Source organism: Ovis canadensis, chromosome 11 (genome assembly GCF_042477335.2).
Source record: "Ovis canadensis isolate MfBH-ARS-UI-01 breed Bighorn chromosome 11, ARS-UI_OviCan_v2, whole genome shotgun sequence".
NCBI classification, from domain to species: Eukaryota; Metazoa; Chordata; class Mammalia; order Artiodactyla; family Bovidae; genus Ovis; species Ovis canadensis.
The window spans coordinates 48,471,351-48,498,900 of NC_091255.1; the positions used below are offsets into that span (position 1 = coordinate 48,471,351).

At 54.3% G+C, this 27,550-nt stretch overlaps 2 protein-coding genes across 2 annotated transcripts; one reads left to right on the top strand and one right to left on the bottom strand.

Moving 5' to 3' along the window:
- The first annotated feature begins 842 nt into the window (after nt 1-842).
- On the top strand, nt 843-25,202 carry ERBB2 (erb-b2 receptor tyrosine kinase 2). The gene is made up of 27 exons (XM_069543333.1): nt 843-1,268; nt 7,983-8,134; nt 9,238-9,451; nt 10,192-10,326; nt 10,612-10,680; nt 10,847-10,962; nt 11,088-11,229; nt 12,092-12,211; nt 12,473-12,599; nt 15,576-15,649; nt 15,737-15,827; nt 16,074-16,273; nt 16,652-16,793; nt 16,884-16,974; nt 17,562-17,722; nt 19,144-19,191; nt 20,766-20,904; nt 20,987-21,109; nt 21,400-21,498; nt 21,760-21,945; nt 22,064-22,219; nt 22,312-22,387; nt 22,694-22,840; nt 23,169-23,266; nt 23,465-23,653; nt 23,935-24,187; nt 24,317-25,202. The coding sequence occupies exons 1-27, from the start codon at nt 1,196-1,198 to the stop codon at nt 24,670-24,672; spliced, it is 3,777 nt and encodes a 1,258-aa protein (XP_069399434.1). The 5' UTR covers nt 843-1,195; the 3' UTR covers nt 24,673-25,202.
- Nucleotides 25,203-25,738: 536 nt separating this feature from the next.
- Nucleotides 25,739-27,134, bottom strand: MIEN1 (migration and invasion enhancer 1). The gene is made up of 4 exons (XM_069543353.1): nt 26,994-27,134; nt 26,792-26,889; nt 26,282-26,358; nt 25,739-26,194 (listed from the first exon to the last, which is right to left on the bottom strand). Exons 1-4 carry the CDS (start codon nt 27,080-27,082, stop codon nt 26,111-26,113), a joined length of 348 nt encoding a protein of 115 aa, XP_069399454.1. The 5' UTR covers nt 27,083-27,134; the 3' UTR covers nt 25,739-26,110.
- Between the last annotated feature and the right edge of the window lie 416 nt (nt 27,135-27,550).

Here is a 27,550-nt window from a genome sequence, read left to right on the forward strand (position 1 = left end):
CCAGTTAAATTTGAATTTCAGATAGACAACAAGTCATTTGTTAGGGCAGGTATATCTCGTGCAATATTTTGTTGGCATTCCCAACAAAAACCTAGCTTTCCTTCCATCCCCACCCCCACTCCACCCTCCACCCAATCTTAGCAACTGAGTCAGGGGCTCCAGGTAGAATGAGGGGTGGGGAGGTCGAATGGAGCAGGCTAATAAAAGACAAAGGTCAGAGAAGGAATCTTGGATGAGTTGGGTGCTGAGTGCCCCATAAAGTAACAAGGATGCTCTTTGAAGGATTGAGATGTAGGTTTCTCCAATTTGACTCTTTCTCCAAACTTGTGCTGCTGCTGCTAAGCCGCTTCAGTGGTGTCCGACTCTGTGCGACCCCATAGACGGCAGCCCACCAGGCTCCCCCATTGCCCTCTCCATCTCCAAACTTGTAGACTCCCTTAAAACCATGCTTTTCAAAGTGGAAAATATACCTAAAAGATTCCAGAAAGGTATGCCAGTGAGTCCTGGATGCCACAGATTAAAGGCAAAACATCCCCCTCCTTGACTAACATTTTCACTTGAGGATGTGCTAGGAAAACCATTACTTGGTATTAAATAGGCATCTGATGGAGTAGGATGCAAACGGCCAGGAATGTTTTAAGATAAAACCTGTGATTTAAAAGAAAGTTCAGGATGGCAAGCTGAAGTGTTTGCCCCAGACTCTCGGGGAAGGGAGGCGCGATCACCCTCCTCTCCTTGGGGGGGGGGTTCTTCTTGGGGGATGGGGGGGGTTCCTCCATGGAAACGGGCGAAAATTGCTGCCGGCGTCCAGGCGCTGGGAGCGACGCACCCAGGCCTGCGCGGAGAGAGGGAGAAAGTGAAGCTGGGAGTTGCCACTCCCAGGGACTTGCTGGAATGCGGTTGGAGGGGGTGGTGGGGGGGGCGAGCTGAGAGCGCGCTTGCTCCCAAGCACAGGAGAAGGAGGAGGAGGAGGAGGAGGAGGAGGGCTGCCTTGAGGAAGTACAAGAATGAAGTTGTGGAGCTGAGATTCCCCTCCGTCGTGCCCACGGAGCCAAGACGAGCCGCTGAGGCCGCCGACCGCTCCAGGGCCCGGTGCCCTTTCCGGCGCTAGCGCCCGGCCCCCGCCACTCGCCCGCCAGGCGCCCTCCCCGCCCGGTCCAGCCGGAGCCATGGGGCAGGAGCGGCAGTGAGCACCATGGAGCTGGCGGCCTGGTGCCGCTGGGGGCTCCTCCTCGCCCTCCTGCCCCCCGGAGCCGCGGGCACCCAAGGTGGGTCTGGGGTGGGGAGGGCAGGGAGCGGCGACAGGACCCTGCCGCCTGGGGACCCTGCCGCCTGGGATCCCTGCCGATGTCCCCGGGCAGGCGCGGGTAGCGGGGGGCATCGGAGCTCCCTGATCCCAGGTTTCAGATAGTCGGGGCGCTCGGAGCCGCCGGCCCTGGGCTCGGAGGGGCCAGAGAAAGTGGGGTAAGGGGGCGATTACGCCGGAGCGACTCTAGATGGGAGCGGCGCTTTGCAAGCTCCGTGAACTTGTCATAAAAGTTCTCTGAAGTTATTCAGAAAGTTTCCCTCAAAGGGTGAATTGCATGGTGTGTGTGTGTTTTCCCCTTTCTCGAGCCCCTCAAGCTCCTCTCTCAAAGCCTTTCCAGTTGGCAACCTCCGCCTCCAGACTGGACTGGGCTGGATTCCTGGGGGTCCCTTCTGCCCGGCCCCCTCCCCGCCCCCTTTCGGCCAAGTGGCTTGAGTTACTCCGGCTTCGGGCAGGATTGGGGTGCGGAAGGGCGAGGTGGGGAAAGCAACCTGTCCAGTCGGAGCCGGGGAGCCGAGGGTGGCCAGTCCGACTGCAGCGTTGCCTCACCGGAGCCGGGGGTGGGGGAAGGGGAAGAAGTTTGTTTTGAACAGGTTTCCTTAGGGCCGACCTAGGGACTGTGTGCTTTGTCACTTGGAAAGCGTGGGCCACGGTGGGGTGGCCGTGTGTTTTCTGGTCTGGGGCATTAAAACGGGAGGATTCTGAGGGAGGGACTGCTGGGCAGTGGGAGGGAGAGGGGGTAGCTAAGGAACAGGGAGAGACACAGGTGTGCTGGGCGCCAGGCCCGTCTGCTTTTCCTTTATGCTGTATGTAGGGAAGTGGGGGGGGGGGGGACTATGTGTCTTCCCCATCTGTCCATCTAGATGCATAATGATTAAAGCTAACACGTATGGGAAATGCACCCTGTACTAGGTGCTGTGCATGTTTGCCTGGGTTCCCTCCTTTTATCCTCAGCACAACCCTATAAGAGAAGTCCTACCAGTGTTCCCAATTTCCAGGCAAAGACCTGGGCTTCAAGAGGTGAAGTGGCAGCAAGTAATTGGTGGGTCCTGGATTAGACTCCAGCTTCCCCACCAGCTCAGCGGTAAAGAATCTACCTGCCAGTGCAGGAGATGCAGGTTCGATCCCTGGGTCAGGAAGATTGGCAGTCCACTCCAGTATTCTTGCTTGGAAAATCCATGGACAGAGGAGCCTGGTGGGCTACAGTCCATAGGGTCGCAGAAGAGTCGGACACTACTTAGTGTCTAAACAACAACAGATGAGATCCAGGCAGTTGGACCCCCAGCCACACCTTGGAAAGCACTGTATTCATCTACCTTGAACACTGGGGGACACTGGGCCCTGCATCGCCGGGTTGTGGGGAAGCCAGAATGAGAATGTATTAGGAGTGGAGGCTGGTCTCCACCGATCAGGGAGTCTGGAGAAGGGGTGGGTGTTGGCCTGTTTGTGTGTGCCCGAGGGCCCCTCTGTCAGAGCTTTGCTGTGTTATCTGAGGGGCTGCTGTGTCAGGGTGTTCTTGAGTTGTGTGGTCTATGTGTTTGTGTGTCTGGGCTTTGTGTGGCCTCACGGCGGTCACCCTGCTGAACTCTGCCCTCTCAAGGAACTCCCTCTAGAGCTGCTGTAAACAGCGGGAGGTGGCCCCACGCCACCTTCTCTCTGAGCAAGGAGCCTCCTCCCCATTCCTTCCCTGTTTCCCAGGCGGGCTTTTGGCGGAGAAGAGTGAGGCAAGTCTGGGCTGCCAGGCCGAGCCGCTGCCCTCCTTACCTGGGCCTGGGAGTTGAGCAGGTGGAGCCCAGCTAGGTTGCTGCAGTTTTGGGTACTGGGGGCTCCTCAAGGCTTCCTCACTCCTCGGCCCACAGTGCTGGGTGCTGTGAGAGGCATGTTGTGCAGGGGGATGGCTAAAATGGCAGAGACCCACCCAGCTGCCTCCAGCATTCCCCTTATATGCCAGGCTGAGGGGGAAAGGGAGATGGGGGAAAAGCCCAGGGGTCTGGGATTTTCTTTTCTTACAGTCAAGGTTTTGTAAAGTGCAGCGAACACATCTTGGACAGACCATAGTTTAATTCCTGAAGGATTCTCCCCCACAGCCTCCTTCCTTGTTTTTGCTATACTTAGAGAAAGTAACCTCGTTCTACTATTCAATAAAAAATAATAATTGAAAGCTAGGCTCAAATGCCAAAAGAGAAAATACATTGTATTACAAAGTCAAATACAAAGCGCTTTTCATTTTCTCTTGGTTTGGAATTACCCAGACTCCTGCTTTATGGACTTAACTTTTAGAAAAGTGCGGCATGCTTCCTATTTGCCAAGTTCTCATCCATTACAGCATCATTGCTTCTCTGCAACAATCCTGTGAAGTAGGAGCACAGATGAGAAACTTCTCTGAAGTTCAGAGAAACAAAGTGACTTAGCCAAGGCTTCTCAGCAACCCAGTAATGTCCAGGGCATTTTGGGACTCTGGTGAGGAGTCATTAGAGTTGATCAGAGGGACTTCTCTGGTATTTCAGTGGTTAAGAATCTGCCTTCCAATGCTGGGAACACACCTTAGATCTCTGCTTGGGGAACTAAGGTTCTCTCATGTCTCGGGGCAACTAGTGAGCCCAAGAGCCCCTGCACTCTGGAGCCCAAGCACGCCACAACTAGAGAGAAGCCCACACACCACAAGGAAAGATCCCGCATGCTGCAACTAAGACCAGACAGAGCCAAAAAAAAATTGTTGATCAAAGTGTTACGCAAAGCCTCAGGGGCAGTCAGGTGGCCAGACTAGGGCAGAGGTGCTGTTTTGTTATTGTGGTGAAAATAAGGCTGAGCTGCGCCCCCAGCCCTAGTTTCCCTCTTGACTTTGGGGTTCCTCCCTTCCACGTCCAGGCCATGTCTGCCCTCCTCTTGTGCCCTCTAGGATTGGCAGGGGATGGAAGGCCAGAGTGGGGCAGAGGCCAGTGGGACCGACAGGGCTGCAGGCGAGGGAAGGACCGGTGTTGGGCTGGCGCTGGGGCTGGTATAGGGCCAGGCTGGGTGTTCCTTCCCCTGGTGCTAGCATGATCGGCAAAGAGATTCCTCCCGTCTGTCCTGTGGGAAGCCCCTCCATGTTGACACCTCCATCTTTCAGTAGGCCACCTTTTCTCCCCATCCCTGGGATGAGAGGCAAGGTAGGGAGAGGGGTGTGTGCTCTCTTAAGGAGTGGGAGAAATATAGCCAATGGTTGTGTTGCCCCAGCTCTGTTGACAAAGGCTTGTCATGTTTGCACACTGTTTCTTGATTCATTATCTCATTTAACTTTCATGTAATTTCTCTGCAGAGAGTAAGAGTTGTTATTGTTTATTATCCTCGCCTTACAGCCAGTCAGGTCAGCAAATATTCACTGAGCACCTGCTACGTCATAGGCACTGCTAGGCATACAGATGGATCTGATTTGACCTCTGCCCTGGAAATCCAGGGACTTTATCAGGGTTACACTGTGAGCAGCCCCTCCAGGGTTCCGGCCTAATGAGCTGAGCCCAGGCCCCGGTCTGATCCACCAGGTGTGTGTGCTAGGTGAACCTTGGTGTCACTGGAATGGGCTCTGGCCCCGTGGGTCTAAGGCAGGTGAGCTTTGGGGACGCAGGCAGTGTTCATGGAAAAAAAGAAGTGTTGGCTTTTGTGCTGGTGAGCAAGAGAGGCAGGTGAGGCTGAAGGCTGGTGAAAAGGAGAGAACCCACTTGAGAGCCCCCTAGAGCTGGGACCTGACCACTGACATTCAGTTAGAGAAACTTGGGGGCTGTGACCAGCCTCTGGGCAGAGGGCTGGTCACAGTGACCTCAGCTGGTCCCTTTTGGTTTGGAGACTCTTTTTTGTTTTTAACTAATTAATTAATTTTTGGCTGTGCTGGGTCTTGGTTGTCGCGTGTAGGCTTTCTCTAGTTGCGGTGAGCAGTGGGCTACTCTCTAGTTGCAGACCTAAGGCTTCTCACTGCAGTAGTGTCTCATTGTGGAAGACGGGCTCTAAAGTACATGGACTTCAGTAGTTGTGGCTCACAGGCTGTAGAGTGCGGACTCAGTAGTTGTGGCACACGGGGTTAGTTGCCTCGTGGCATGTGGGATCGTCCTGGAGCAGGGATTGAACCTGTGTCCCCAGCATTGACAGGTGGATTCTTAACCAACAGACCACCAGGAAAGCGCTGGTTTGGAGACTCTTGCTTGGAGTTCATTCTTTCATTCCACAAACACTTATCCAGGGCTCATTGTGTTCTTGGCTCTGGTCTGGTCCTGCCTCACACTGTCTTTGCTCCAGAGATTTGGCTCCTGAAGGGCAGGTGCTCTGGAGACAAAGCTCTCCTGTGTGGGACAGGACCTCCTATTCTGGAGGAAATCACTGAGGGAGAGTGGATTTGGGGACCACGGTGAGGACTGAGGAGAGGATATGAGTGAGAAGATGGGGGTGTAGGAGTGCTTCTTGGTTTCATGTCAGGTTGGGGGTTATTAGTCCCCAGTCCTCCAGGGAGTAGGTCTCAGAGTCCCAACTTTACCACCTGTTGCAAACAATTAGTCTTTATTTTTTGGCCGCATGTGGGATCTTCATTCCCCAACCAGGGATCGAACCCATACCCCCTGTATTGGAAGCTCAGTCTTATCACTAGACCTCCAGGGAAGTTCCCACAAGCACTTAGTCTTAATCAGATTCTAAACGGCCACAAACAAACCCGTGGGGCGGGGCTCCCTCTCTTTCTGGTCCTCCCGCCCAGCTCAGCCACTCAGGCCTGGAGCCTGTTGTAATCAGTGGCATCAACAGAGCTGGTGTGTATTTACCTTTGCACAGGGTGTGGGGTGGGGCGTGTGTGCAGTTAGGCCTAGTGGAAGGAATGTGGGATCTAAAGTCGGGCAGACTCCAATTCAAATCATGCCTCTATTGCTCACAGCTTTATGATCTTGGAAGCATAATTCCTGGCAGCCTCAGTTTCCTTCTTTGCAAAATCAGGGTTGCAGATCCCAGCCTCTGGGGGCTGAGGCTCCACCCAGAGTGCCTGCCCAGCACACAGTACATGCTCAGTTGCCCCTGTTGCCCCCAGGGTTCCTGTTGTTGTTTTCCTATTGCCCGGCTACCGCAGCTGGTGTGTCCCTTCCAGGCGGCAGAGGCCGCAGGGGGTGGAGACGGCCCCTGCCCCAGCTCTGGCGGTCCCTGTCCCTGGCCTGGGCTAGGGCCTTGGGGTCCAGACCTGGAGACAGCTGTGCCTACAAAGCAGCTGAAGCTGCTGAGGCCGGGGGAGGTCCTGGCAGCGGGCGTTATTTTGGGCCTGGCCGGCCACCCCCGGATCCTGTTTCTCTTGGAAGTCTGCGGGGAGGGACCCTTAAGTTCTATTTCTGGGCCCTCCCCTTCCTCCCTCTTTGCTTCCTTCCCTCCCTGGCCAGAGGGGTGGGAAGAGAGACCACTCTGGGTGTTTCTGGGAGGCTGCCCGCTTGTAGCTGTTGACCCAGGCCGGACCCCTGGGGCTTGTTTCCCCAGCCTTTCCTCCGATTTCTGGGGGCAGAGGGTATCTCTTATTACCTCTCAGGATTTGACCTTAGGCTCCAAGTTGTGGGGAAAGCAGAAGGAAGCCCTGGTGTCAGACCCCATGGTCAGCCATTGTGCTGTCCCCCTGAATCTGCACGTAGTCCATGGGAGGTGGAGTGGAGACCAACAGGAATTCCAGACAGCTCAGGCACCTGTGGATCTGTGGATCAGGGGGTGCCCTCCACCCACCTCCCCCGGCACACCCTCCTGGGCAGGACGCGCCAGGTGATTCATCTTCTCACCAGAGCAGAAAAACGAGTTCCACTGGGCCCTTTAATCTCCCCCCTGCTGGTAGGCATGGTGCCAGCTGCTGCCAGAGTGCCCCCTTACCAGGGGTAGTTCACCCTTTCTAGTGTCCCTGGACTTAGTGGGTACTTCTGGTCTCAGGGACACTGGACTGTGGTCCAGGTGGGCTGGGTAGCAGTTCGTCTTGATGCCGCTTGGCTGGTGGTTGACAGTGGGCAGGTACACAGGGCTGACGTAGTGCCCTTGTGGCAGGAGTTTCGTGGCACAGATTCTGCCAGCTGGTTCTGGAGTCTTGCCCTGAAGAGGTGACAAGGGTGAGGTACCAGCAGAGGAGGCTTTGGAGCAGGCAGCACTCTGGCTCAGCGTCTGCAGCTTGGGTCCAGATACCCAGTTGGGATCTGACACTCCTTTGCTCTGCCTGGGGAAATCCCAGAAGTCCCTGCAGTGACCAGGCCACTGGTGGTCCCCAGGCCCCAACTATGACTCGAGCTGACCCTCCTTCCCCACTTTCTGGGTGGCATTGCGGGGGTGGGTATGCCTTGCCAGGAGGTTGGCATGTGAGTGGCATTGTTTGCTCGGGAAAGGGGCAGGGGGTATCCAGAGGATTCATGATTCATCATCGCCTCTCTTGGGGGATTTTTACCCATTGGCCCTGAGTCGTGCCTTTGGGACAAAAGAAGGCTTTCTTTGCCAGCCAACACCCTGGATTGAATGGGCAAGCTCCCTAAGGCTGGCCCAGTGGGACCCCCTCTGGATGCTCAGGATGGGGCAAGTTGGCGGGGGGAACCTCCTCTCTGATTTCCCTCCTTTTCCCAAACTTGCACACTTTCTTTTGCTGTTGCACGTGGCCGGTTGGAGAAGCTCACTGCGCAGGCCTTTTGACCCATCTTCTCTGTTCTGCCAGTGTGCACGGGCACAGACATGAAGCTGCGGCTGCCAGCCAGTCCCGAGACCCACCTGGACATGCTACGCCACCTCTACCAAGGCTGTCAGGTGGTGCAGGGTAACCTGGAGCTCACCTATCTGCCTGCTGATGCCAGCCTCTCCTTCCTGCAGGTGAGGCCCATGGGCAAGACCCAGCCAGGCCCTGCTTCCTGCTGGGCTGAGCCCTCTGCCTGCAGATGGGTGGTAGAAGAAGGTTCCCCGCCTTACATTTTCTCTTTCGTTGTGGCTCCTGAACCGGGAAGTCATTTCTGATGTCTCACCCCATCTGTCCTACACTAAGACCAGCTGACTCTCTGTCTACAGTGTGGCTGACTGTGGACATCTCTGGGTGGAATGCATCTATTCCTGGGCTATATTTTTTGCTCTCTCACCAGCACAATCACCTTCCCTTGTCCAACTGTCCCAGCCACTGTCCCCCTCCTATCTGGAGTAATGAAAGCCCTGGCAGGTTCTGAGTCCAGTTCTGCCATTGACAAGCCCTGTGAATGTGGTCTAGCCCCTGGTTTCACTGGATCTCAGTTTCCCTGTCTGTATATTGGGAGCCATGAGTGCTTCTCTGGTGGCTCAGATGGTAAAGAATCCACCCGCAGTACAGGAAACCCGGATGCAATCTCTGGGTCAGAAAGATCCCTTCGAGAAGGAATTGGCTACCCACTCCAGTATTCCTGCCTGGAGAATCCCATGGACAGAGGAGCCTGGTGGGCTACAGTCCATGGGGTTGCAAAGAACTGGACACGACTGAGTGACTAATACTACATTGGGAGCCATAGGCATACTTGGACTCCTCCTGGGGAGCCCATTTAGAATATCATGTGGGAAATATATGTGAAAGGGTCAGGAACAGGCGAGCGAGTGGAAGCCAGCCTCTGTGTTGTGTCCCAGCGTGGGGCCAGGTGTGCGACACTTAGTCCATTGAATCCCAGACATCATCACGTCCAGGCATTTCCTTTACAGATGGAACAGCTGAGGTGTAGAGAGGGTGGGGTGCCCACAGTTTACAGAGTGCTGCCCCCACCCCCTCATTTTCTTTCTTGATCATACTAGAATTTGGTCCTAGAACCTGGTTTGGGGAGGTGGTGGGCAGACTGCTTGGCAGCTGGGCCCTTGCCCAAGATCCCCAAGCACAGGGGACCTTGAGGAGGTCTTGGGGGTTGGATGGTAGTGGTCCAGGGCCTGACCTTCCTCAGCCCTCTCCTCCTCTGTCCCTTTTCCAGGAAATCCAGGAGGTGCAGGGCTATGTGCTCATCGCTCACAATCGAGTGAGTCAGGTCCCACTGCAGAGACTGCGAATCGTGCGAGGCACTCAGCTCTTTGAGGAACACTACGCCCTGGCCGTGCTGGACAATGGAGACTTTCTGGAAGGTGCTGCCCCTGCTGCGGGCACGGCCTCAGGAGGGCTGCAGGAGCTGCAGCTGCGAAGCCTCACAGGTGACCATCTTTATCCTTGAAACTTTCTGCTGGTTACTGAGAGCTGGCCAGGGGTCCCTACTAGCCAAGGGGTGACTGTGAGTCAGAACTGGGGTCCTGTCAGAACTGGCGTCCTGGGGACGGATGCAGGTGGAACTAGGAAAGGCGCCCTTGTGAAGATTCAAAAAGATTTCCCCTCTTCCCAGGAAGTCACAGCTTGCACCAGCCCGCATAGTTTGATGATTAGGATGCAGGCTGGATTTTTGCCCACGTCTTGGCTGAGTGCACATGTACAGTGAACAACCTGTGTAACTGTACGTGGCAGCCCTGAAACAGACAGTGTTTCAGACTCTGAGTGCCCGGTGCTTTGCATGCATAATCCCATCACTCCTGCCATAATCCTGCAAGGGAAACATCAATGTTCTCATTTTACAAATGAGGAAACAGGTTTATGGAGGATAAGTCACACAGCTAGGTAGTGGTGGTGAGGCTGGGTTTCACACTCTTTTAATTGCTAAGCCGTGAGCACACAGTAGAGGTGGAGGAGAGGAGGCGGCGGCATGGGCAAGTCACTCCCCCCTGGATCTTTGTTTGTGGGTGGTATTGACAAGGCTCAAAGATGCTGAAGGGGTGTTCTCTGCTCCCTGAGGAACCTGGGGTGTGTTTCAGAGGCCTGCTCCACTTTTAGAAGGCAGGCAGGCCCCAGGGGAGATAAGATGCCAGATGGGGGAAGAAGCCCCTGATTATTGCCCACCCCACAGAGATCCTCAAGGGAGGGGTCTTGATCCAGCGGAACCCCCAGCTCTGCCACCAGGACACGATTTTGTGGGAGGATATCTTCCACAAGAACAACCAGCTGCCCCTCAAGCAGATAGACACCAACCGCTCACGGGCCTGTAAGCCTCGCTGCCCCCTGCCTGCAGCCGCCACCCTTTTTCACGCAGCCCAGCGACCCCAGACTCCTGGCTTACTCCTTGTGCCCCTCTGCTGCCGCACTAACAGCACCCGTCTCCCCTTTCTCTGCATCTCTTCATCTCTGTGGGTCTCTGTCCTGTTTTTCTCTGCTTCTAGATCATGCCTCTGGCTTTGAGGTTCTCTTTTCCTGCCTGGGTCTGCCCTTCACTGTGCATTTCACGTCCTGGTCTCGGTCTCTCTCACTGCCTCTCTGTTTCTTCCTCCAGGCGCACCCTGTTCTCCAGCTTGTAAAGCTCCCAACTGCTGGGGAGAAAGTTCTGAGGACTGTCAGAGCTGTGAGTTACAGGGCGGCCCAGGGCCTGGAGGGCGGGGGCTGAGTGACACGGGAGGGGCTGTGCCAGCCCTCGGCCTCTTCCCTGGGGCAGGAAGTCTCCCCAGAAGGTGGTGCTGGTGAGGGGCTGGTGCCTAGACTGCCGCCCAGCCCTCATCCCGCCTTGACAGTGACGCGGACCGTCTGTGCCAGTGGCTGTGCCCGCTGTAAGGGCCCACAGCCCACCGACTGCTGCCACGAGCAGTGCGCTGCCGGCTGTACTGGCCCCAAGCACTCTGACTGCCTGGTATGTGCCCCCTGGGCCCCAGCCCTCAGGCTGCAAGGGGAGGGGCATCCCATCCAGTGTTGTTCTATGGCTCTTGGCACATCAGGGCCAAACAACCCAGTGCCCACCCACTGCCTGTCCCCCAGGCCTGCCTCCACTTCAACCACAGCGGTATCTGTGAGCTGCACTGCCCAGCTCTGGTCACCTACAACACGGACACCTTCGAGTCGATGCCCAACCCCGAGGGGCGTTATACCTTCGGTGCCAGCTGTGTGACCGCCTGTCCTTGTAAGTGCTGGGGAGAAACACAGTCTTAGTAATTTTGCTGGGGAGTTTGGTTTATATAAATGGGAGCATGTTGTGATTAGTGTCTGCCACTGGCTTTGGAGAGCTCGTCATGGCAGTTTGTGTCAAGCTGCCCAGTTCTTTAAACAGCAGCGGAGCAGGTGGCGGCAAATAGGAGCAGCTAAGAGCCCATGCTCAGGAGGCTTGTGTTCAAGACCTGGCTCTGCCACTTACTAGTCATGTGAGCTTCTTGCTGCATCTCGGTTTCCTCATCTGTTAAATGGGGGCAAAAGCAGTCCTGCTCTCGTAAGGTGGTCATAAAGTTTAAATGAGTTAATATTTGTGAAGCTCTTACAACTGTGCCCAGCCAATACTCAGCACCCCTAAATGTTAACTTTTATTCTATGGTCAGATGGATCTGAGTTTGATTTATTAGCTCCCCTGTTTACTGATAAGCATTCAGAGACTGGCTTTGGATCTGAGGACTTCTTTTCTCCTCTTGTGGGAGACAGCAGTGGGCTCTTGGGTGCTGGTCATAACTTTCCCATGGTGGGCTTGAGTACAAAGTGTAGGGTCAGGCCATTTGGGTTCACATCCTGGCTCCTCCACTTTCTAGCGCAATGACCTTGAGTAATTTACAGGAAACTCTGTGCTTTGATTTCCCTTTTGGCAAAATGGTAATCTAACTGTGCCTATCACATAGGGCTTCCGTGAGGAAAGGATGAGTGTCCAGGCATGTTGTCAGGGCATTTCAGCCTCAGTTGATATCATTCTTATTGTACTGCTTGGGCATGGTGACACGACTCGTGGTGGGTGTGGGGGTGAAAGGCCAGGATACATGGACACACGATCTTGACCTCCTCAGACAACTACCTGTCTACGGATGTGGGATCCTGCACCCTGGTTTGTCCCCTGAACAACCAAGAGGTGACAGCTGAGGATGGAACCCAGAGGTGTGAGAAATGCAGCAAGCCCTGTGCCCCAGGTACCCAGTGGTTGCCCCCCGAAACAGCTGGCCTGGCCTAGCCCGCTGCACCACCCTTCCTCAGACTGTCCCTGGGACCCAGTCCTTTTCTCCCGCTAATTGCCCCTGGCCCTTCCCCGAGCTTCCCACAAGTTCCCCTGTGTCTCTTGTTAATGTGGGGAGGGGGCATGTGGACCCAGGAGGGGACTGTGGACAGAATCCGGGAGGTTGAGTTCCTGGTGCTCCATGTGGAGGCTGAATGCTCCTGCCTCCTCCCCACAGTGTGCTACGGTCTGGGCATGGAACACCTGCGGGAGGTGAAGGCAGTCACCAGTGCCAACATTCAGGAGTTTGCCGGCTGCAAGAAGATTTTTGGGAGCCTGGCGTTTCTGCCAGAGAGCTTTGCAGGGTAAGTATACTCAAAGTGAAGGGTGGACTCACAGCCTGAGAGAGCATTAGGGCAGTCACTGAATCCTGAAGTGGCAGTGTTTCTAGGGGGTGGTGGGAGACCCAGGATACAAAGGAAACTGGGGAAGCCCAGCTTGGCTGGGGGGTGGGGGCGGGGGCGGGGGAAGGGTTTTCTCTTTGTTTTTGGTTTTTGTTTGTTTGTTGTTTTGGGCCACATCATGTGACTGGCTGGATCTTAGTGCCCAGACCAGGGATTGAATTCTGGGCCCTTGGCAATGAAGGGGAGGAGTCCTAAATGGACCACCAGGGAATTCCTGGAGTTTTTCTCATAAATGACATGTTATCTATAAACATGCACTTGCTTGTATGGAGGTTACGCCATCCAGATAAAGTAAAATTCTCTGTGAGTTCATAGTAGCTTTATTCAGAATGGCTGCAAACTGAAAAGAATGCAAATGTCTTATCAACAGCTGGACTTCCCTGGTGGCTCAGTGGTAAAGAATCCACCTGCCAGTGCAGAGGATGCCAGTTTGATCCCTGGGCTGGGAAGATCCCCTGCAGGAGGAAATGGCAGCCCACTCCAGTATTGCTTGGGAAATCCTATGGTCAGAGGAGCCTAGAGGGCTACAGCTCACTGTGTAGCCAAAGAGTTGGACATAACTTAGTGACTAAACCAACAACATCAGTAGCTGAATGAATAAACCCAGCTTACCCTTGGACCTCATGGGTTTGAACTGCTTGTGTGTGTGCTAAGTCACTTCAGTCATGTCTGACTCTGAGACACTATGGACTATAGCCTGCCAGGCTCCTCTGTCCATTAGATTCTCTAGGCAAGAATACTGGAGTGGGTTGCCACGCCCTCCTCTAGGGGATCTTCCCAACCCTGGGATCGAACCCATGTATCTTATGCCTTCTGCATTGGCAGGTGGGTTCTTTACCACTAGCACCACCTGGGAAGGCCTTTGAACTGCTCGGGTCCATTTAAATATGAACTTTTCCCAGTAAATCCATACTGCAGTACTGCACAGTCTGGAGTTGCTTGAATCTGAAACTGTGGATACAGAGGGCTGACTATATAGTTATACCGGGGTTTTCAACTTCATAGACGGGTTTGGTGCCCCTAACCCAGGCATTGTTCAAAGGTTAACTGTAAGAAATGATATATCCTTAGAGTGAAATTCTCAGCAATTAAAGAAACAGCCTATGGATACACAGAACAACATTATGTTAGGACTTTCCTGGTGGTCCAGTGGTTAAGACTTCGCTTTCCAATGCAGGGGGTGTGGGTTCCATCTCTGGGGAGCTAAGATTCCCCCATGACTTTTGGCCAAAAAAAAAAAAAAGGAACATAAACAACAATAAACGCTATTGTAACAAATTCAATAAAGACTTTGAAAATGGTCCACATCAAAAAAAAATCTTAAAAATATTATGAAAAGTGAAATAAGTCAGATGAGAGGTCCACACTATGTGATTGCCGTTGTTCTAGCATAGGCAGAACCACTGTGTGGTAACACAAATCAGAACAGTGATTGTGCCGGGGTGAGGGCCTGGAAAGGAACGCAAAGGAAATTTCTAGGGTGATGAACATATTCTGTAAATCACTGGTGGAGGTGGATGCATTTGACGAAACTCATCAAGCTGCACACTAAGAATCTGTGTGGTTTTTTGTATGTGAATTATACTTCAGTAAAAGTATGTATTACAAAAAGGAGAAAATTCTCTTCACTTCCTCCACCTCTACTCCCCTTTCAGGAGGAGACCACTGGTAACAGTTTGTGTGTATTCTTCTAGACCATTCATACCTATATAGACATGCATGCACGGAGAAATGTAGGTCTAATAATTTTGGGGGGGAGAGGTTGATTTAAAATGTGAGCCTGCTGTGAATATTGTCTGCCCATAGCTTTGGAGAGCTGGTTATGACAGTTAGTTCATGTTCAGCTGCCTTGTTCTTTCAACAGTGATGAAGCAGGTGGCAGCCAACAGTAGCAGCTAAGAGCCCAGCCTGCCTGGGTTTGACACCTGTCTTCTACCACTTACTAGTCATGTGGCCTTCTTGCTGTGTCTCAGCTTCCTCATCTCTTAAATGGGGGCAGAAATAGTCTTGCCCTCATAAGGTTGTTATAAAGTTTAAATGAGTTAATATTTGTAAAGCTCTTAATAGTATTTTCTTGCCCAGAAAATACTACTTGTTTGGCCAAAAAGTTCATTCAAGTTTTTCCATAACATCATATGGAAAATCCCAAACAAACTTGTTGACCAATCCAACACATGCTCCTAAATGTGAATTTTTCATCAATAGTCTGAATAGATCAGGGTTACATTTAACAGCTCCTCATTTACTGATGGAATATTTAGGTATTTAATTTAAAACATTAAAAAAATTTTTAATTTCTTTACGTTTTTTATTGTCCCTCTAACAAACAGTTCTCCCTTGTACATGCCTCTGGAAACAGGGGCCAGTGTCTCTCTAGGGCACATTCCTAGAAGTAGAATTTCTAGATCAAAGGATGTAAGTATTATTTTGATAGATCCTGCCAAACTAGGGCCTGGGCTTTGAAGCTCAGGATGAGAACAGCCAGCCTTGATGGGCAAAGGGTTTAAGTGGAGGGGACGTGGGGGAGGGTGACAGGGCCAGCTTGTGGAGCAGGTTGTACCCACCCCCTTCCTGGCCCTGCTGCTGCTGCTAAGTTGCTTTTGTTGTGTCCGACTCTGTGCAACCCCATAGACGGCAGCCCACCAGGCTCCCCTGTCTCTGGGATTCTCCAGGCAAGAACACTGGAGTGGGTTGCCATTTCCTTCTCCAATGCGTGAAAGTGAACTCGCTCAGTCGTGTCCAACTCTTAGCGACCCCATGGACTGCAGCCTACCAGGCTCCTCTGTCCATGGGATTTTCCAGGCAAGAATACTGGAGTGGGGTGCCATTGCCTTTTCCGCCTGGCCCTGCTGACTCCTTCCCTAATCCTTCTTCTAGGGACCCAGACTCTAACATCACCCCACTGCAGGCTGAGCAGCTCAAAGTGTTTGAGTCTCTGGAGGAGATCACAGGTGGGCCCTGTCTCTCTGAAGCCTGCTCTCATGGGGCTGGGGGTTCTCATCCTGGCCCCATACCCTAGCCTCACCCTGTGCCTGCAGGTTACCTGTACATCTCAGCGTGGCCAGACAGCCTGCCTGACCTCAGCGTCTTCCAGAACCTGCGAGTAATCCGGGGACGAGTTCTGCATGAGTGAGCACCAGGGGAGGGGGTCCGTGCCGAGAGAGGAGCTGCCCAGGGAGGCCTGGGAGAAGTTTTGGGTGTATGTATAGTGAAGAGAAGGGGGTTCCTGTTCTCCGAGAACTCCAGCAGCAACCTTTCCATGGGAGTTTGCAGTGTGTGCTGGGGACAGGAGGAAGGCGAGGGCAGTTCTGGCTGATGGGGGTGGTCAGCGGTGCGCTGCCCCCTTGCATTTGAGCACCACCTCCCCTCCCACAGTGGTGCCTACTCGCTGACCCTGCAAGGGCTGGGCATCAGCTGGCTGGGGCTGCGCTCGCTGCGGGAACTGAGCAGCGGGCTGGCCCTCATCCACCGCAACGCCCGCCTCTGCTTCGTACACACGGTGCCCTGGGACCAGCTCTTCCAGAACCCCCACCAGGCTCTGCTCCACAGCGCCAACAGGCCAGAGAATGAGTGCGGTAAGACAGCCCGGTGCTGCATGCTCCGCGTCTGCCAGCGCGCGGGTGCGCCCAGGGGCCTCTGGGGGCAGCAATCTGGGACTTCCCTTGTGCATGTGTACTGCCCGTCCCAGGTGCACCATCGCTGACCCAGCTCTGGCTGGCCTGGCCTCTCGGCGTGGCTTCTAGCTGGGTCCGGCCACACTGCCTTGGCATCCCTCCCCTCCCTTTCCTCTGTTCCTGGAACCTCAGAACTTTCTCCCTGCTGTGCTCGGCAGCTATCCCGCCTCTCTAGCCCAGAGCCACGCCCATAAACCCCGCTCCCCACCCCCCACCCCCGCCTCCGTGGGACCTGGAACTTCCCAAGAGTCCCCTCTGACCCCTTCCTCCTCACTGCAGTGGGTGAGGGCCTGGCCTGCTACCCACTGTGCGCCCAAGGGCACTGCTGGGGTCCCGGGCCCACCCAGTGCGTCAACTGCAGCCAGTTCCTTCGGGGCCAGGAATGCGTGGAGGAATGTCGAGTACTACAGGGACTACAGGGGTACGCCGGGCGGAGGAGGGGGCGGCCAGGAGGTGGGGGAGGTGCGCAGGGGCTCCTTCCAGACCCCTTCACTGGCTGTGCTCCCCTCAGGCTTCCCCGGGAGTACGTGAAGGACAGGTACTGTCTGCCGTGCCACCCCGAGTGTCTTCCCCAGAATGGCTCAGTGACCTGCTTTGGCTCGGTGAGGTGCTTGTGGGCTCAGAGCTGAGTGGTGGGAAGCAGGGCGGGGTTGAGGGGTCAGCTGCCAGGGACCTGGCCAAGTCCAGTGAAATATCCCTGGGGAGGGCTCCAAGCCCAGGCCTGAACAGCAGGAGAGTGGAAGGAGGCTGGGATGCTGGGAACGGCAAGAACTGTGGACCCTGAGACCCTTCCGACCATGCAGAAGGCCCAGGGAGGCCTGTGCGCGTGGTTGTGGCAGTGCCAAGGCGCTTAGACCTGGGCGCTCAGGCATCAGATTACCTGGATTCAAATCCAGGTGTCACTTCCAACCTCAGTTGGCTCATTCGTGAAATCAATGTTATGCTAGTACCCACCCCATTAGGATATAGTAAGAATTAACTTAAAATAGGGTTTGGCACTGTGTCTGAGCACCAGGGAGCTGGGTGCAGAACAGGGGCAGCAGACATAGCAGGTCTGGGGCTGTTCCAAAAGCAAGGTGAAAAGTGCTGCTGAGTGGCCATGGGAAGCACCAAGGGGACCCAGGGGCCTGATCTTGCTGCCCCGGGGGTATCGGTGCCAGCCTCCCACAAACCCTTTCTTCCCTCCCAGGAGGCTGACCAATGTGTGGCTTGTGCCCACTACAAGGATCCTCCCTTCTGCGTGGCTCGCTGCCCCAGTGGTGTGAAGCCTGACCTCTCCTTCATGCCCATCTGGAAGTTTCCAGATGAGGAGGGCATATGCCAGCCATGCCCCATCAACTGCACCCACTCGTGAGTCTGAGGGCCTTCCCCATATAAAGAAGGGCTTGTTCCAGGAGACTCTCTGAGGCTCTTATTGTAAAAAGTGGGACATCTCTGCCTTTGCTTACCCCAAGGCCCTTAACATTTTTATCTTTTTTTTTTCCTGATCACAAAAGTAATACATATTGTTAAAATTTTTTAAATTAAAGCATGAAGGATAAATTAATAGTATTAACAGTTCTATTCCACTGTTAATAACTTGCCATATTTTCCCTCCAGTTTATATGTGCACATGCTAACATGTATTATTATATAATATATAAAATATGTTTATATATTTTTATTCTCCAATTCTTATCTGTGCACGTTCTAGTCTATATTTCTTTTTACAAAAATAGGAGCATAGACCATACCTATTGTTTGCAAATTGCTTTTTCTCACGTAACACTGCAGTTTTTCTTGCAATGCTTTTTCATGTGCTAATATAGTGATCCGCCCTGCTCTTTTTATTTTTTTACTTAGTTGTTTTTGATAGCACGTGGAACACGTGCATACATTCTTGTAAGACATATTTTTAGCAGTATCAAAGTAAACAGTGTAAAGCAGAAGTGCCCTTTCTCCCACTGCCCCTCCCCTCCCTGGAGAGAACTACCAGGTCACTCTGGAATGTGCATTCCTCCAGGCTTTTCTGCACATATTTACATAAGTGCATTTTACGTATATGTTACGTTGAGTCATATAAGATTGCTGTTTTTAGAAGTCAAAAATGATCAAGAAACAACAGTTTCATCTAGCTCATCTATTTCTCAGCAATTTATTTGACTCATATACACTTTGCTCCCCCACACCTTCCCCCCTTTATGTATCTTGGAGGTCCTTTCCTGTGAATGCATATCAATCTAATTCCTTTTTTTTTAACTACTCAATCTGCAGTATGGATGTAGGGTTATTTGGTTGTGTCCCTGCCTGAGAGTACTGACTGAACTTGTTTCCTTTTTTCTCTTTTTGGCAGTTTATTGCACTTGAGCTCCACGTACAAGTGAGCATCTTGTACATGCCCCCTAGTGTACAGGTGTTGGCATTTTCAGGGTTTATCCCCAGAGGTGGAACCGCTGGGAGGACAGGAGGAACCGCAGGAGTTTGCCCGACTATAGTAGTAGTTTACACTGGCTTCCTCTACAGAGGAGATGGCTAAGCTCTTGAACTCGATGCTCCTTTGAGTGCCACCACTTCCTTCCCACCACAGGGAGGTGCAAATGATATGGGTTTACAGACTGGAGGACTCCCCCGTGGGATGGTAGAAAGAGCCCTGGTGACCTCGAACCCAGTTTCTGCCTTTGTCAAGTGGGGATCCTAACCCAGTCACACCCACCTCCTGGGATCCTGTGAGGCTGGAGTGAGTGCAGGAGGTGGTTCCCAGCCTTGTTGACGGGACTCTCTCTCTCCTGCAGCTGTGTGGACTTGGATGACAAGGGCTGTCCCGCCGAGCAGAGAGCCAGGTCAGCCTGGTCCCCAGAATGCACCCCACATTGCCCTCAGTTCCCCACTGACCCCTGGGTGGTCCCTGCTGCTAGGTGTCATGTCCTGACATGACACGTGTCCTCCCCAGCCCACTTTTCCACTGTGGATGCTTCTTTCAGTTAGCGTCAACTAGGGGATGGAGGGGCTTCCCAGGTGGTGCAGGGGTCAATTGGCCTGCTAGTGCAGGAGACACAAGAGACTGGGGTTCAATCTCTGGGCTGCGAACATCCCCTGGAGTAAGAAATAACGACCTACTCCAGTATTCTTGCCTGGGAAATCCCATGGACAGAGAGGCCTGGCTGGCTACACTCAACGGGGTTGCAGAGAGGTGGACACAACTGAGAGGCTCAGCACATATGCACACACACATGCAGTGGGTGGAAGGCCTGCTCGGCTTGCTTGGGGGTCAGGGGGTAGGAAGACACCCAGCACCTCCCCACCCTCCCTGTATAGCTGGGGGTCTCATAAGGGACACAGGCAGCCTTCAACTCCCTGGGACTTGAGGCACGTTGAGAAGAGAGCATGGCTGCAGCATTGAGGGAGAGACAGTGACTACTTCCCTGGGGTCAGTGGGAGGCTTCAGGCACATGAGCTAGGTTTTGAAAGAGGGGCGCGAAATGTCACTTGTATTAGGAAAGCAACCAGGCAGCATGGTAAGAGGTGTCCAGAAAGTCTAGGATGTATTTGCTGAAGATTCTGCTGTGGTGGGTAACTGACTAAGCACAGAGGAAGGAGTAGGGGGTGAAGTCTGAGTCAGTTCAGGGCCGGATCTGGAGGGCATAGGCTCTCCCCTACCATGAGGCCACAGGCCCTGTGATGTCCATCACTACCATCGCTGGACTTGATTTCTAGGCAGAGGGGTGTTTTGGGAAGGGTTTTAGGGAGAAAAAGATCGGAGTGTGTCCTGAGTAAGCATTTGTCCATAACATAAGGGTCCATTTGAGGTCTGTGATAAGCCAGCCCTTGGCTAAGCAAGGGAGGGGAACAAGGATGACAAGGATGTAGGGTCAGTGCCCAGGAGATCCTTCTATCCTAGGATAAGCAGAGTCTTGAAAGATGACCTCATGCAGAAATGGTGATCCAGGCAGAAGTATTATAACAACGGCTGGGAGATTTGGAAATCGTGACCTATGGGTGAAAATTCTGGCTAGAACATCAGAATCTCTGTGTGCACATTCCTGGGCCCCACCTCATACCACAGTCAAAGTCTCTGGAGGGTGGAGCTCCGTACTCTCACAGGTTGACAAGAACCCTGGGCTAGAGCCATGGGCAAGAGCATAGACAACTTGGAGATGTAGGTGTAGAGGGTTTTGAATCTTAGCAAGGAGTCTGGACTTTATTTCCCAGACAGTAAGGAGCCAAGATAGATTTTAGAGTAGGTCAGACAGGATGGGAGCCTGTGGGTCACCCTTCTGACTTCCCTTTCCAAATGCCAGTGACAGTCAGCCCCCTCTCCCTCCTCCCCCCACCCCACCGCGCCCCACTGTGGGACCCCTTCATCCCCCCTGCCCCAGACTGGTCCCCAATCCATGATCCTGGCTCCTGCCCCCAGCCCTGTGACATCCATCATTGCCGCTGTGGTGGGCGTTCTGCTGGTTGTCCTTGTGGGGCTGGTGTTCGGCATCCTCATTAAGCGAAGGCGGCAGAAGATCCGGAAGTATACAATGCGGCGGCTGCTGCAGGAGACGGAGGTGAGGCGACCTGAGGGTCTCTCGTGAGCTCTGGGGTCTGCGGCCCAACCTGCAGCACTGACCCACTACCCCCTCACCCCAGCTGGTGGAGCCCCTGACGCCCAGCGGAGCGATGCCCAATCAGGCTCAGATGCGGATCTTAAAAGAGACAGAGCTGAGGAAAGTGAAGGTGCTAGGATCTGGAGCTTTTGGCACCGTCTACAAGGTCAGGGGTGGGGCCAAAGTCCCCGGGTGGGCGGTCCTAGAGGATGCTGCAGGGTGTGGCGGAGGGTGTGCTGGGACAACAGCCAGGGACCGCGGGTGGTGCAGTTGAGTAGGCACTTAAGGATAGGGGATTGGGAGTGGCCAGTGGGTCTAAATGGTGAGGCTGCTGCTAAATAATGGGATTGGCCCAAGGGTTGGGGAGGGAATTGGGAGCACAAGCAGTGACCCCAAGTAGGACGGCTGCAGGTTGGTCTGGCCGGTCCTTCTGCTCACATCCTCCTCTCTGCCCAGGGCATCTGGATCCCTGATGGGGAAAATGTGAAAATCCCTGTGGCCATCAAGGTGTTGAGGGAAAACACATCTCCCAAAGCCAACAAGGAAATCTTGGACGTAAGCCCTTCCACCCTGTCCAGCTGGGGGTATGGGGGACTGGGCTCTCTCTCTTTTCACTGGGGTTTTGGGGGACACCCTGTGATTCCCCCAAATGTCTGCTCTTACCCTCCCTAGTCTGTGGGCCATGGTTCCGATTTGTGATGAATGGGATTGGATTGGCGGAGGGCCCGTTATCATGGCTTAGCCCTTGGGAGGGGTGTGTGGTGGTTGGGGGTTAGTGGTTTCCCATACCCTCTCAGTGTGTGCCCTTGTTTCCAGGAAGCATATGTGATGGCTGGTGTAGGCTCCCCATATGTGTCCCGCCTCCTGGGCATCTGCCTGACATCCACAGTGCAGCTGGTGACACAGCTTATGCCCTATGGCTGCCTCCTCGACCACGTCCGAGAACACCGTGGGCGCCTGGGCTCCCAGGACCTGCTGAACTGGTGTGTGCAGATTGCCAAGGTATGCACTTTGGGGGCCAGGGCTCTGCAGGTGCCCTTGGGGAGCAAGCCTCTGGATAGGGAGGTTTCCTGGGAGAGTTTTGGCAGAGCGAGGTCCACACTGATGCCTCTGACCCCAGGGGATGAGCTACTTGGAGGATGTGCGGCTCGTGCATAGGGACCTGGCTGCCCGGAACGTGCTGGTCAAGAGTCCCAACCATGTGAAGATTACAGACTTCGGGCTAGCTCGACTGCTAGACATTGACGAGACAGAGTACCACGCAGATGGGGGCAAGGTTAGAGGAGCAAACCGAAACAAGGGGGAGTGGGGTCTGGCCCCTGGGAGAACTCAGACCTGGTTGGAGGACTTCCTTCTCTGCTCTACCAGGTGCCCATCAAGTGGATGGCATTGGAGTCCATTCTCCGCCGGCGGTTCACCCACCAGAGTGACGTGTGGAGCTATGGTGTGTGATGGAGTGGGTAGGGAGGGTGGACAAGGAGCCATGGCCCTGGGGAGAATGTGGGTGGAAGGATGGGGTGAACTGATAGACACCTTTGGTATAAATGTGAGAAGGAAGGAAGTGGCTGCCAGTGCCTCAGGCTGCCAGAGTGTGTGTGCTTCCCAGGGACTGGGAAAAGACCAAGTTATCTCCTGTCCTTTGGCATTGCATCTTTCCTCCTTCCCCCATGGTGCCAGGCTCTTCGGCAGAGCCTCTGAGGCTCCGTACACTAAAGCTGCCTCTGGTCCTCCCACCCCATCTATGCCCCAGGTGTGACTGTGTGGGAGCTGATGACTTTTGGGGCCAAACCTTATGATGGGATCCCAGCCCGGGAGATTCCTGACCTGCTGGAGAAGGGAGAACGGCTGCCCCAGCCCCCCATCTGCACCATTGATGTCTACATGATCATGGTCAAATGTACGTTCTTGAGCTGTGTTGGCTGCTTGGAGGAGGGGTGGGTGGTCCTGGGCGGATGGGCCTACAAGGGGCATGGGCCAAGAGCATGGTGATATGGTTAATGGAGTCTCAGAAGGCTCTCCCTGCCCTTTTACAGTACCAGTCCAGAGGAGCTAGCGAGGGCCAGCTAGGAAAAAAGACTGATCCAAAGTAAAAAGGAGAAACTGGTAGATTCTCTATCATCAGAGGGCTTTGGACTCTAGTGTTGTCTAGACTGGGCGTGAGGGTGAGGGGCGCTGCATGCAGGCTGCAGCCAGAACTGAGATGCCAGGCTCTTGCCCACCCCCAGGTTGGATGATTGACTCTGAATGTCGGCCGAGGTTCCGGGAGTTAGTGACTGAATTCTCCCGCATGGCCAGGGACCCCCAGCGCTTTGTGGTCATCCAGGTACTGAACCTTTCACCCCATCCCTGCCTATGGCTAAGAGCACTCTCCCTTAGAAGGGAGGAAAGGAAGAATGATTCCTGGGTCCCAGGCTTCCAGGCTCCTGCCTGACTCATCAGACTTCTAGCCCTCCCTGAGCCACCCCTAGGAGGCTGCGTACTGGGCTGGGGAGAGGCTGCCATGCATCTCCCTCCTCCCCAGAATGAAGACTTGGGCCCTGCTAGCCCCCTGGATAGCACCTTCTACCGCTCCCTGCTGGAGGATGACGACATGGGCGACCTGGTGGATGCGGAGGAGTACCTGGTACCCCAGCAGGGCTTCTTCTGCCCAGACCCTGCCCCAGGAGCTGGAGGCACGGCCCACCGCAGGCACCGCAGCACATCCACCAGGGTTAGTGCTCCCATCGCATGGGGTGGGTGTCGTTGGTTACCTCCCGACTCCAGCGGACCAGGGTTCCTTCCTCCGATGTCCTCCAGCTGTTACCTCTCATGAAGGAGGCCCCATTTTCCCTAAGAAGGATTCTTACTGCTTTCCAACCGTGATCCCATTCTTTCTACCATGCCTCTGTCATACATCAGAGATGATTTATCTCCTGGGACTCTGTCACTTCCCATGGAACCTCCATCTCAGATCCATGAATGACCTCCCTTTTGACCTTCTCTTATCCTCAGAGTGGTGGTGGTGAGCTGACACTGGGGCTGGAGCCGTCTGAGGAGGAGCCCCCCAGATCTCCGCTGGCACCTTCCGAAGGGGCAGGCTCTGATGTGTTTGATGGCGACTTGGGAATGGGGGCGGCCAAGGGGCTGCAGCCCCTCCCCCAACACGACTCTAGCCCTCTACAGCGGTACAGCGAGGACCCCACAGTACCCCTTTCTCCCGAGGCTGATGGCTACGTTGCCCCCTTGACCTGCAGCCCCCAGCCCGGTATGAAGTCAGGCTCGAGCTGAGAGGTGGGGATTGGGGGTGCTCTGCCCAGGGCCTGCTGCAGGGCAGTTGTAGCAGCTGGGACACACAGATTTCACCCTCTTACGATTCCTTCTCTTGTCCTTTCAGAATACGTGAACCAGCCAGAGGTTCGCCCACAGCCCCCGTCACCCCTAGAGGGTCCTCTGCCGCCTCCTCGACCTGCAGGTTCCACTCTGGAAAGGCCCAAGACGCTCTCCCCTGGGAAGAATGGGGTTGTCAAAGACGTTTTTGCCTTTGGGGCTGCCGTGGAGAACCCCGAGTACTTGGCACCCCGGGGCAGGGCCGCCCCTCAGTCCCACCCTTCTCCAGCCTTCAGCCCAGCCTTTGACAACCTCTACTACTGGGACCAGGACCCATCAGAGCGGGGCACTCCATCCAGCTCCTTTGAAGGGACCCCTACGGCAGAGAACCCTGAGTACCTGGGCCTGGACATGCCAGTATGAGCCAAAAGGCCAGGGCCACTGAGGCCCTGCTGAACCCTCAGGGCATGTGGAAGGCCTGACTTCTGGCCCACGTCGGCACCAGGCAGGGAGCAGGCCCTTGGATCACGTCCAGGGGAGCCTGCCATGCCAGAAATCTCCTTTCCTACTTCAACTCCTAGGTGGCTGAGAGCGGCCCAGCCTGACTTCTTCCAGACCCTTGGCACTGAACGACTTAGGGAGGCTGGGCCGAGTGCGAAGAAGGCCCCAAGGGGGTGTCTAGGAACTACAGCAACCCATTCAGAGACTGTCCCTGAGACCCAGCTCTGTCCCTGGGAAGGAGGGAGCAGCAGCAGCACCCAGATCCAGCCTTTGTACAGACTTTTTTGGTTTTGTTTTTACTTATGTTTTTTTGTTTATTTGTTTTTTTTAAAAATGAAATAAGGACTCGGTGGAGAGTGGGTATTGGAGCAGGGGCATCCCTGGGGTTGGGGGAGGGATGTCCTCCACACTCACTTTCTCCATTTGCAAATATATTTTGGAAAACAGCTGGACACCAGCCTATGTCTAGGGGTGGCTTGGAGCTGTCCCTTTACTGCTCACCTCCTAACTTACATTCAGTTCATCTTTCCTGGAGGGACTGGCTAGGAATCTTGGGAAAGTTTGAATTAGGAGCCTACTTCCAGTTTTCTGGCTCTTGGGTTGCGGGGAAACTGGGAATTGGGATTCTGATATGAGAGCTCTTTGAAAAGATCATTCTTAGGAAAAAAAAGAACTCCTAAGGCCACCCACCCACCAGAATGGGGTAATTTCCTCTCTGTAGGTAGGGGGAGTCAGGGAAGGACAGAGGAAACAAGATGCACTGTTGACTCATTTTTCTTAAGAGTAGCTAGGGACAGGGAATCGTGCAGTCCATGGGGTCGCAAAGAGTCAGACATGACTTAGTGACTAAACAAATCCAGAAAAAACCCACCCACCCAGCCAGCACAGTCATGTTGGTGGCACAAAGGTTGGGCTGGCCTCTGTCCCCCTTTCCTCCCTCCCCACAGTCCCAAACTGGACATAAGACACACACTAGTGGGCACAGGAGTTTGCAGTGCCACTTTATTGCCAATAGCTGACATTGCCTGGGGCCAGTGGAAAATAAATTAGAACTATGGTAACATCTGACAGGTATGGCTAAGCTGGAGAGGGGAGCAGGTTTTTGTGGGCACTGATCTTAGGGAAGGGGTGTAAGGTGGCTGTGGAAATGTCCATGGAGAGCATCTCTTCCACCCCTAAGACCACAGAACCATCTCCTCCCTCCTGGTGCCCACCAAAGGGGCAAAGTGGAGGCCAGGGTCTCTTAGCTGCCAGGAGCTCAGTGAGGTGAGACAGGCAGTGGGGAGCCCTCAGCAGGATCAAAGTAGGGCAACCAAGGCTTGGATCCCAGAAGAGAGCAGGAACCGACAATCACATCCAGTCACAGGATGACACAAGGAGGGCGGCTGTTGGTGATCTTTTCGAGGGGTTCTCCGTTACTGGCTCTTCGGATAGCCTCAATGAGCTAGAGGGCAGAGATGTGGAATGGGATGATGTGTCCCTTGGAGGGGCAAGCTGAACTAGGGTTATTCCCGGTATTGCAAGTACTCACATCTTTCTCATAAGGAAAGCCCCCATTCTCCAGCTTGGAGAACACCAGCTGTCCATTGATTTCAATCTCAAAGGCCCCTAGTATTAAATAAACGTATGAATGAACTGTATGCTGAGCACAGGCAAAAGGCGGGAAGTTCTACAAAAGGGGGCCTTCCACACTCCTTAGACTTCATACAAGCTCCCTCAGCTACATTAGAGATTCTTCAAGCCATTTCCTAGCCTAGGGTCAAGCCAATGAAACTGAAGGGAGGCATCACCCGTGTGCCCTTCCTTTGAACACCTGGTAACTCAATGGAAGTTTCCCTTCCCTCCAACACTTCGGTCTCACCCGTTTCTCCCAGTAGGCTTCAAGTGTGACTCCCCTCACCTATGGAAGGGGACTCAAGCGGGCTGGACATTTTACTATGTGCCAGGTACTGGGGACACTATAAAGCAGCCAATGCCAGAGCTAGAAAGTGATGGAGCTGGGATTTAGAACACTGACTCAGCAGGTGTTCCGCAGCCTCACCTGTGCCCCCCAGGCGCGACTCGATCTCGATGCCTGGATACTGCTCCTTCACGGCACTCGCCAGCTCCAGGTAGGTCGCTTCGAAGCCGCAGGGTTCGCTAGGGAGAAGATACCGGAGGTCCGGTTGGGTTTCGGAAAAGGTACCTCCGGTGGACCCACCCTCGTCCGGCCCGGATCCCCGTCACTGGCAGGGGCCGCTCACCAGTACTCAACCACAATGCGGACCCCATGGCCCGGTTCGGTCTCCCCGGGAGGGGGCGCTACGGCCGTCGTCCCCGTATCCCCGCTCATTGCTGCCAGCTCCCTACAGCCGCTGCTTCCGGGTGTGACGCGACGCCGCGGGCACGTGATGGGGCGGGGCCGCGCGTGACGTCGGGTCGCCCCCTGCAGGCGGCTGCTACTGCGTTCTGACCGTGTTACCTACCAGCTGGAGAGCTTGGGCTGGGCCGATCGGCCTAGACCACCTTTCCGGGCCCGAGTTCTCGGAGCGCTGGTCTTGCCCCACATCTAGTGTCCGCTGGACTTCACGGTCTTATTTAATCTAATGACATATCTTAGACTGCAGAGGGCCCGGGGTTGACGGATGATATAGAATAGTTGCCGTTTATCCTGTCTTGCTGATGGCATTCTAAAGCATTCCACAGTTACACACTCAGGTACTTCTTACTCTTAAGCGCTAAACTGCAGGCACAGCCTGGGTAGTTTCCGTGTGTCTCATGCCTTCAGAAACCTTTAGGCTTTAAGGCTTCTATTCCGCAG